The 10,493-nt window shown below is 41.8% G+C and overlaps 1 protein-coding gene across 1 annotated transcript; it reads right to left on the minus strand.

The window, feature by feature from the left end:
- Window positions 1–3,681: 3,681 nt before the first annotated feature.
- On the minus strand, window positions 3,682–10,274 carry LOC127620744 (cysteine dioxygenase type 1). Its single transcript, XM_052093955.1, has 5 exons — window positions 10,083–10,274; window positions 9,010–9,087; window positions 8,570–8,727; window positions 4,953–5,122; window positions 3,682–4,299 (listed from the first exon to the last, which is right to left on the minus strand). The coding sequence occupies exons 1-5, from the start codon at window positions 10,250–10,252 to the stop codon at window positions 4,270–4,272; spliced, it is 606 nt and encodes a 201-aa protein (XP_051949915.1). The 5' UTR covers window positions 10,253–10,274; the 3' UTR covers window positions 3,682–4,269.
- Between the last annotated feature and the right edge of the window lie 219 nt (window positions 10,275–10,493).

Consider the following 10,493-nt stretch of genomic DNA (forward strand, 5'->3'; position numbering starts at 1 on the left):
GTCGGGGGACGGAGGAGCTCGGCCGCCTGGAAGTGGAGGAACTGCCGCCGACCGCGAGGGGAGAAGGGGCTCCTAACCGACCGCCAGGAGCGGGAGAGCCGCTGACAGGGGCGGGGGAGACCCCTTCTGTTCCCCGAGAATGCTATGGGGCGTTCTGTCTGCCACGGTCTGGAGGACTGCCTCTGATCCGCCCGGAGAGGCGCCACTGTCGTCCCCTAGAGGGTGGAAAAGTGGCTGAGGACCAAGCTACGGTGTATCGGAGAACCGGCGAGTAAGTGTTTTTTTTTATCTCTCTCTCCTCTCTCTCTCTCTCTCACTGCCGCTCCACGTTGGCCTTTTGTGTTTGTGTCTTTTGATTTTGATTTTATTAAACTATTATTTAAGCCGGTTCTCGCCTCCTCCTTTCCATTTAATCCCGTTACATGGGTAAACCCAACAAAATTAGACATGTCAATTAGAGGTCGACCGGTACGATAACAAAGGTGGTGGGACAGGAAGTGGTGTTAGTGAGGCCAGCAGGGGGTGTTCAGCCTGTGTGGGTCCTAACGTCCCACTATAGGGATGGGGACACCATACTGAAAAAAGGCACCGTCCTTCAGATGAGACGTTAAACCGAGGTCCTGACTCTCAGTGGAAAATCCCAGGAAACTTCTCGTAAAGAGTAGGGGTTTAATCCCTGTGTCCTGGCCAAATCCTCCCAATCGCACTTAACAGTTATGGTCCTAATAATCCCCATCCATGAATTGTCTCTATAACACTCTCCTCTCCACCAACAGACAACACAAAATTGAAAAAAGATGAGAAAAGATCACTAACAGGTCATCTGAGGTCATTCAGAGTAACCAGAGGTTTCATTAAACCATTATGAAACTCAGAGTTAATAAAAGGGATTTTTCTCCCAAGGATGGTAAATGTTTTGTAATCCTTTTGAGGTTTGAGATATCAGACAGATAAAGAAGATATTGATCAGTAAATATGCAGACGATCGTCCTCTTGAATCAAGAGTTATTAAGTGCAGGTATTCATTAATAATCGTAAATGTCTGTTATGGTAATGGCAGTGAGTCAGTGAGAGATAGAGCAGATAAACATGGCAGTTGTGTTTTATGGGCATTGATAATAACAGTACATGACAGAAGTGTTTGTCTCTTGACCTTCATCGGTCACATCACTGACACTGTGAACAACACGGCCAGAAACTCGTCTTTATTGTGACTCTCATGTGTCTGTGCCGTTTGATGGCTTTCAATGTTTTTCTTCTGATAATGTTTTACATTGATACGTGACTGTATTCGCGTTCTGAGTGGCTCAAGGTTCTTGTTGTATTGATTTTGCTGGCACATTATTAATATAACAGTCCAATGGAAACTCGCCAGAGTAATGAATGCCCTCCTGCACGTTACGCAACTCTGGATTCGATGCTGCGTCTGATGAAATCACTGACACACTATAAACACCATTTACAGCTTACATGCATGAAACATTTAATCTCAGTATCACTCAATGGACCATATTTTATCAAATTGATCAGAACTTCCAGGTTTTCACTCAATGAAAAGCTGAACAGGAAACACTTGATTTGTGAATGATGTTGTAAAACATTGATAACAGGACATTGATAAAACAAGAGTATCATTATTGTTCTGCATAAAGGTCTCAATGTCAAGGCTGATTTGGACTCAAGACTCCCATTATGACCTCTTTCCTCCTTTTCTTTAAATGTGTGTTCCAGTGAGACACTTCCAAAGGAAGTCAATGGGGTTTTTGGAGGGGTTATAGGCTGAAATGTGAAGCTTATAATTGTTTTTATTTTTGGCCTTTTATAGGCTTTTTATTGACAGAGTTTGTGGAGAGGAGACAGGAAATGACAGGGGTAAAGAGTGGGAATGGGATGAGGACTCAGATAACCCACGATGCATTAGCACTACATGTCACAAGCGCAGCCCGATACGCAACGGCTCTAACAAACCTTAAAAGCACATAAAAGCACTTAGATTAATTCTTCTGTGTATTATTGGAGCTGTAAAGTTGTTTAAAACGTCATTTTTACAGTCGTTTCAGGGTTTTAGGGTTTGTTGACATTACGTCGTCATGGCAACCAAGTTGTAATATTGTCTATATTTTCCACAGATGTGGTCAGTAAGTGATTTAATGTCAGTAAAATCATGTTAACACACATATTGTTTATGTCTTGTGTTTATACTTGTGAAACAGTATTTTAATGTGTACAGATTAAACCCCATTGACTTGCATTGGAAGTGTCTCACTGGAACACACATTTAAAGGAAATTAATTTGTTGTATCAACATTATGACACGAATACTGTCGAATGAGATGAACTTGTATTAAACTGTGAATATTTCTTTCACCCTTCAACCTCAGATTGGTTTACAAGATAAAACAATTATTGTACAAATATTAATAACTCCAGTCTTGACCAACACAAAATATGAATCGTTAGAAAGTTTAGATCTTGACTTTACAATGCATGTAGATATTATGATCAAAACTGAAGAAGTGCTTTTAAATTATCAGATAAATCAGAAGTGTTACATTTTGATCATTTATAAAGAAGAAAATACAATGTACATATTGTTGCAATCGGTGAAAACATTAAACTCAAAGTCATGTGTCATATGTTGTTGGAAAGATCTCAAAGAGTAAAATACAACCAGACTGTTTGTTTTACTTACAGTGAAAAATATAGCGAGTAATTGCAGAGTATATGTCTTTGACAATTATGTTGGTGATGCTTATATGCTGCGTTTTCATTTATAACTTCACAAAACAAACAGAACATAAAATATGACATATGATTATTTAGAGTCTGTGATTATCTTTCAATCGAGTCCACACACAAGATAATCAGATGTATAGATCATTAGATAATCCACATGAAGCACAATGTTACATATGACCACCAGGAGATGGCGCCAAATACACGACACAGACTCAATGATGACTCAAATGACACAGAATGAAACTCATTCTGTGAAATCTCATGACTAAAATCATGTCTGCATGCAAACCTTAAAACAAAAGCAGTTTTTCGGAGCCACCTCATTTATGCCCAGAGATAAATAGTCAAATCAGAAAAATATGAAAACAAATTTGGCTGTGGGATTTTTCAGCAGTTTCTTAGGTTGATAGTCTCATAATACATCATAATCTGTATAATTAAATTTTTAAATGTTTTCTTTATAATGAGACCAAACACTTGACTCTCCTTATTTTTTATTGTATTTTTTTTGTTGAGCTATAAGTCTATAATTTTTGGGTATACCACTGAAACAGGAAATCTTTTCAAACACCTTCAGAGCTTAAAGGGTTAAAAAATATTTTAAATATTCTATTATATGGAGAAAGTGACTTCTTGTTAAACAAGTAGTTTAAACAGACATTGTCTTTCAAATAAATAGATTTTAGGCTAGTTGTTAATATTAGAGCAAATGCTCTTTCACACATTTAATACATTAAAGCACATCAGAAGAAGCACTTTACACAAATCATATAAGCCCACCATTGCTCAATGACAATAAAGACATCTGGCAGAAACTATAAATACAACAGTAACACAAACGACATTTGTGTAACCATTTTATTTACTTCAATGCTAACACAAAAAAAAAAAAAAAATCCACAATGTAAGATTCAGTTCAATTTTAAATAAAACTTTGAGGTGCAAAAATGCAGAGACCAAGTATTATTGTTCCCGATATGTTAATTACTGACAGCAAGATTCATAAGAATAAACTGCGATAGTTGCAAAATCTCTACATTGAATATAAAAGCATGTGTTGTTACAGAGATTCAGGCATGCCAAATCAATACAGTTCAACAGGAAGTGCTGCATTTTACGCTAAAATATTGTGTTGATCAAGGCACTATTTTCATTTGAGTGGAACAAAAGGAAAGACAAATAGTTTCTCATAAATTACATACTTCAGCCAAAGCGCTCACGTCCCGTAACAGTACAAAAGAGTGATTACACGCTCACAGACACACAGGAATGCTGGGATGGGGTTCTCAAACAACAAAGAGCAACTTCACAGCGCGCCTGAATACGACCATTCAGACCTCCAGTCTCTCTTCAGCAGCGTCTGCCAACGTTAAACTAGGCCGTGATTAAACATCGTTAATTACCACAAGCTCCATTTTTCCACCGTCCTCTGCAAATCTTTAAAAGTGTTGTTGGATCATTGCGTAAGTTTTAAAAGTCACTGCGGTTGCGATTTTGGTCTGTGAGTTGTGATGAGCGTCGCTGAACGTCTCAGTTGTTTTCTTGTGAAATGGTCGTTTCCTGTGAGAAGAGAGAAACACAGATTAAGATTAGAGCACATACTTAAAAGCACGAGTTAATGACATCATGACGGGCTCATTGATACGTCCGTATCTTATCAAAGTTCAGGCTTGATGTTGAAACCATTTTGTCCAGACAGCAGTTTGGTCAAGGTAAACTTATGCAACTAGAGAATGAAAGATATGTGCGTTGTGTTTGGCCAAACTGGAGCACCGATGCCGCTTTCATTCGCTGGTAACTGAAGCGGGAGTGCAAATTACTCCCAACCTCCATCTCCATCTGGAAAAGCCATTGAATGGCAGAATTCCTGCGTGATGTGCAATAGAGACGTTACAGCGCTCAATCGTTGGATGTGTTCACAGAACACACCGTTCTTTACTGGTGACTGATACTGACTGAAGACAACAACATCACAAACTCACAAACATCACTGCAATGAATAATACACTGATAAGACTGTTCCCTCATTATCTGTCCAAGAATAAATATTAACTTCGAAGCCCAAAACTGAGGTGCACACTCCGGTGTTTCAGACCTCATATTCATTCATGTTCAGGAAAGTCCGTCACACTTTTCATTTGAATATTCAATTCTGCTCTTTGACTTCTACAGAGTGCTGAATCTAGCGACTGAAACACAACATGCACACTTACATACGGCGTCCTCTCGCCATATTTACTCCAGAAGGTCATTTTGACGGTGTTGTGGTGTCCGGTGCGCTGGTCAAACGTCCGACACGCCTGGAACGGCGGGCTGTACAGGTGCAAACTCACGGCGCTCTCCGTGTGACTGACGTTCTCCACCCGATGGAGTCCGATGGAGTCTGAAACGAGAGTATAATATAAATAACGCGAGTGTGGTGAAATGGTATTTCATGGTTAATGACACGTATCGCAGCGGTTAAGCAGTTAAATGGCCACTGTGTGGCGCTAAAAGATGCGCTAATGTTCTCTCAAACAGATGAGGGTTTAAGGATGATGCTCTAATGAGCTTAAAACAGAGGCGGAGCTGGGGGGGGCGTGGCCACCATGGACTGAAGCCTGGCCACCTCATTGGCCACCCCACTCACAATTACGATTGTAGTCTTTTTTTTTTTGGTAATTTTTTTAAAATCAGCAAAACTGACCTCCCTACACTAAACCCTAAACCTTAAACCTAACACAAACACAAACACGCCATTTTTTGGCAGTTCTATGTCACTTTCGTCTCACGTGCCGACCCATGTGCTCTTTGGGACTCGCACCTGCTCCTTTACATTGAGCTAGTAAATGTAGTTGATTATGTAATGCAAACATTAAAACAAGTCATGCACTATAGTAAAAGGGTTTAGATGTCATAAGAGAGCATCGTGTGAGGCAATTTGTGTGTGTGTGTGTGGGGGGTCCACAGGGCACACAATATGCGTTTATGAACTGATAATCTGCCGTTTTACTGGTGATGTGTGTGAAAGTGAATAAAGTCGTTGTTGTTGTAGCGCCTCTAGTGTTCAACGAGCCACGTAAACATGACAAATATACGTTTTCAAAGACTTTATTATCCTTCTCTGATCAAACTCTAGAATATAATTAATAACCATAAAACCTGTAATTCTGAAGTTCTGCTCAATCAATACCATATTCTCATTGATTATAAACAGAGATAATTCCACACAGTTTCATTATTGCCAGTCACATTAAAGTTGTTTGGATGTCACAGATTATTGATTAAAGGGATAGTTCACCCAAACATTAAACTCCTCTCACGATTTACTCGCCTTCAATCCATCCCAGATGTGTTTGACTTTCCTTCTTCAGAACCAAAATGAAGATTTTTATAAGCACATTTCAGCTCTTTTTGTTCATATAATGCAAGTAAACAGCTGCCATCAGTCTGCTGCCTATCTGACGCTCAACGTCATATTCCACACGCCTCCAGAAGACATTAACTGATCCACTGAAGCAAACCAATAAATCGAGAAGGAAAACGTTATTCACTTTAAATCGTTGCTTCCGGCCAGCGCTGGATTGCCGTTTGATGCCATAGCGCTTACGTTTGTTTTTTCTCCCAATCTGGAACGCCCAATTCCCAACAAAGTCCTCGTAGTGGTGTAGCGACTCGCCTCAATCCAGGTGTTGGAGGATGAATCTCAGTTGCTTCCGCAATCCGCGCATCTTATCACGTGACTTGTTGAGTGCGTTACCGTGGAGACGTAGTGCGTGTGGAGGCTTCACGCACAACTCACCACACGCCCCACCGAGAGCGAGAACCGCATTATAGTGACCACAAGGAGGTTACCCCATGTGACTCTACCCTCCCTAGCAACCGGCCCAATTTGGTTACCCCATGTGACTCTACCCTCCCTAGCAACCGGGCCAATTTGGTTACCCCATGTGACTCTACCCTCCCTAGCAACCGGCCCAATTTGGTTAACCCATGTGACTCTACCCTCCCTAGCAACCGGCCCAATTTGGTTACCCCATGTGACTCTACCCTCCCTAGCAACCGGGCCAATTTGGTTACCCCATGTGACTCTACCCTCCCTAGCAACCAGGCCAAATTGGTTACCCCATGTGACTCTACCCTCCCTAGCAACCGCCCAATTTGGTTACCCCATGTGACTCTACCCTCCCTAGCAACCGCCCAATTTGGTTACCCCATGTGACTCTACCCTCCCTAGCAACCGGGCCAATTTGGTTACCACATGTGACTCTACCCTCCCTAGCAACCGGCCCAATTTGGTTAACCCATGTGACTCTACCCTCCCTAGCAACCGGCCCAATTTGGTTACCCCATGTGACTCTACCCTCCCTAGCAACCGGGCCAATTTGGTTACCCCATGTGACTCTACCCTCCCTAGCAACCAGGCCAAATTGGTTACCCCATGTGACTCTACCCTCCCTAGCAACCGGCCCAATTTGGTTACCCCATGTGACTCTACCCTCCCTAGCAACCGGCCCAATTTGGTTACCCCATGTGACTCTACCCTCCCTAGCAACCGGGCCAATTTGGTTACCACATGTGACTCTACCCTCCCTAGCAACCGGCCCAATTTGGTTAACCCATGTGACTCTACCCTCCCTAGCAACCGGCCCAATTTGGTTACCCCATGTGACTCTACCCTCCCTAGCAACCGGGCCAATTTGGTTACCCCATGTGACTCTACCCTCCCTAGCAACCAGGCCAAATTGGTTACCCCATGTGACTCTACCCTCCCTAGCAACCGGCCCAATTTGGTTACCCCATGTGACTCTACCCTCCCTAGCAACCGGGCCAATTTGGTTACCCCATGTGACTCTACCCTCCCTAGCAACCGGCCCAATTTGATTAACCCATGTGACTCTACCCTCCCTAGCAACCGGCCCAATTTGGTTACCCCATGTGACTCTACCCTTCCTAGCAACTGGCCCAATTTGGTTACCCCATGCGACTTTACCCTCCCTAGCAACCGGCCCAATTTGGTTAACCCATGTGACTCTACCCTCCCTAGCAACCGGCCCAATTTGGTTACCCCATGTGACTCTACTCTCCCTAGCAACTGGCCCAATTTGGTTACCCCATGTGACTCTACCCTCCCTAGCAACCGGGCCAATTTGGTTACCCCATGTGACTCTACCCTCCCTAGCAACCGGGCCAAATTGGTTACCCCATGTGACTCTACCCTCCCTAGCAACCGGGCCAATTTGGTTACCCCATGTGACTCTACGCTCCCTAGCAACCGGGCCAATTTGGTTACCCCATGTGACTCTACCCTCCCTAGCAACCGGGCCAATTTGGTTACCCCATGTGACTCTACCCTCCCTAGCAACCAGGCCAATTTGGTTACCCCATGTGACTCTACCCTCCCTAGCAACCGGGCCAATCTGGTTGCTAAGGAGATATGACTGGAGTTACTCAGCACGCCCTGAATTCAAACTCACGACTCCAGGTGTGATAGCCAGCGTCAATACTCGCTGAGATACACAGACCCCCCCCCACATTTACGTTACGTTTACGTTTCAGTTAATGTCTTCTGGAGGCGTGTGGAATATGACGTTGAGCGTCAGATAGGCAGCAGACTGATGGCAGCTGTTCACTTGCATTATATGAACAAAAAGAGCTGAAATGTGCTTATAAAAATCTTCATTTTGGTTCTGAAGAAGGAAAGTCAAACACATCTGGGACGGATTGAAGAGAGTAAATCATAAGAGTTTAGTGAATGTGAAGATAATTACCTCAAAGAATATTTAAGCAAGAACACCATCAAGAGAAACAACATGTGAACGTACAATAACCCTACGGTTGATGCACATACCGTTAATGTAAGCGCACTGGTTTTCCTGTAAGACCTGCTGTGATTTCTGGACCATCCCGCCCGCGAGTTTGCGATCCGGCCAGTCGAATAAAGTTTCCTTCAACTGTCCCTGTAGCAGCTTCAGGAAACAGTGCGAGTCCGTGTGATCGTGGATACTGCTGCAATGATGCACAAACACACAAACTCACAAATCACCACTCAAATGTAACATCACAGGTTACGTCCTTATTCTGTTCCATTATTAATGCTTTTCAGTAGATTATCTCTCTTTATGACTCCACTAATCACAAGACCATTGGACTCTATTATCAGGAGACTATCAGGGGGTTAATACCTCTGATTTACTGGTGCATGCTGGTTTAATTATTAATGAGGCAGAATCTTTCCAATGTCCAAACATTCTTATTGATCTATCGGTGGAATATGGAGTGAGCGCTCACCTGCCGTGCCCTTCACCCCAACATAAAATCATCAGGTTGAATTTTCCATTTCCCTCATCAACAAGATTCCTGGTGTATCTATCAAGACATGAAGTACAGTTTGAATCATGCTTAAGCAAAATGAAGAGACAAATGTGAAGTTTAGGGAGTTATTCGCACCTGATCTGACCAATAAAAGACTTTTGACAAGACAAAACATGTTTTACAGTGAAATGGCCGATTCAGATCAATGGGAAGCTCGTAGTGAACATTGGAGTAACTTTTAGGATATAATTGGAGTTATTTTAAGCATTATTGTTGTTAAATGTAATAACATGATAAATGCTCACATACATTGTGCGTCGCTGAACGCTAACCATTGTTAATTAAATGGTTTTAATTGTGGTCATTTTGAATATTCATCCCCAGAACATGTTAAATGCTGGGAAAAATCTCTTTCCTCCTGAAACTGAAAGTGTTTGGGAAATAATGACATCAGTCGAAGAATCCAGAAAGAACTGAATGTTCCGTGTGTTGGGAATATGAAGCGGTCTGTTTGTGTTTTCTCAGGGAATATTTGAAACCGCAGGACGGGTTGAGAGCAGCGGGTGTGTCAGGACCTGAACTCTGATTGGTCCCGTTCGGACACGCCCCCAAACGGTGACGCTCCGCCCCCCAGAGTCCCACACAACATCAGCGGAGGAAAAACTCTCCATCAGAGAGGAAAAGAGTTCAACAAGCATTTTCACCGAACAAACAGCAGATTTAATGACAAATCAACAAAACAGGGATGATAGGACTCCATTCTGTCCTCTCTGATAATAAAGACTAACGTTTGTTTTTGAGGATGATGAAGAAAAAATGAACTATTTCAATTTAAGCGTCTCTTTGTGTTTACATTTGATGCTTAAATATACAACATAAAACTGCGCGTTTTGTCGCTGGTTATTTTAAGCAGAAACGAGAAAGTAAACAAAAACGTAAATAATAATAATAAAATAACAAACATATTTTGTAATTATTATTTATTATTATTATTATTATTATTATTATTATTATTATTAATAATAAATACGTAAATAAAATACAAATACCTGTACTGGTCAAATTTGGCAAACTTCATCCATTCCTGAGGATTACTGTCATACGCTTCCATGATGTTCTGCACCTCCTCCACATTAATATTGTCACTTTCAAAAATCTTGTGCAGAGTTTGAATCAAATCGTCCAAAGTTTCTGGTTTGACTAGTTCGGTTTGGTCCATCTTCTCTCGTTGTGCTGATGATGTTTGAGGTGTCTGTGCGAGTTCAGTGTTTTATAGATTCTGCAGAACTTTAATGGACTGTACCACTAGTGTGAAAGGAGGAGGCACCAACTCACATCAACCCTTTACTACTCAAGCTTTAATGTAAAGTAGCACTTCAGACATTCATTGTATTATATTTTATAATTTGCACCACACATTTTTTTTATTATAGCTAAATAAATTATTTCTGTTTATTTTT

This window comes from Xyrauchen texanus, chromosome 27, assembly GCF_025860055.1.
Source record: "Xyrauchen texanus isolate HMW12.3.18 chromosome 27, RBS_HiC_50CHRs, whole genome shotgun sequence".
NCBI lineage: Eukaryota > Metazoa > Chordata > Actinopteri > Cypriniformes > Catostomidae > Xyrauchen > Xyrauchen texanus.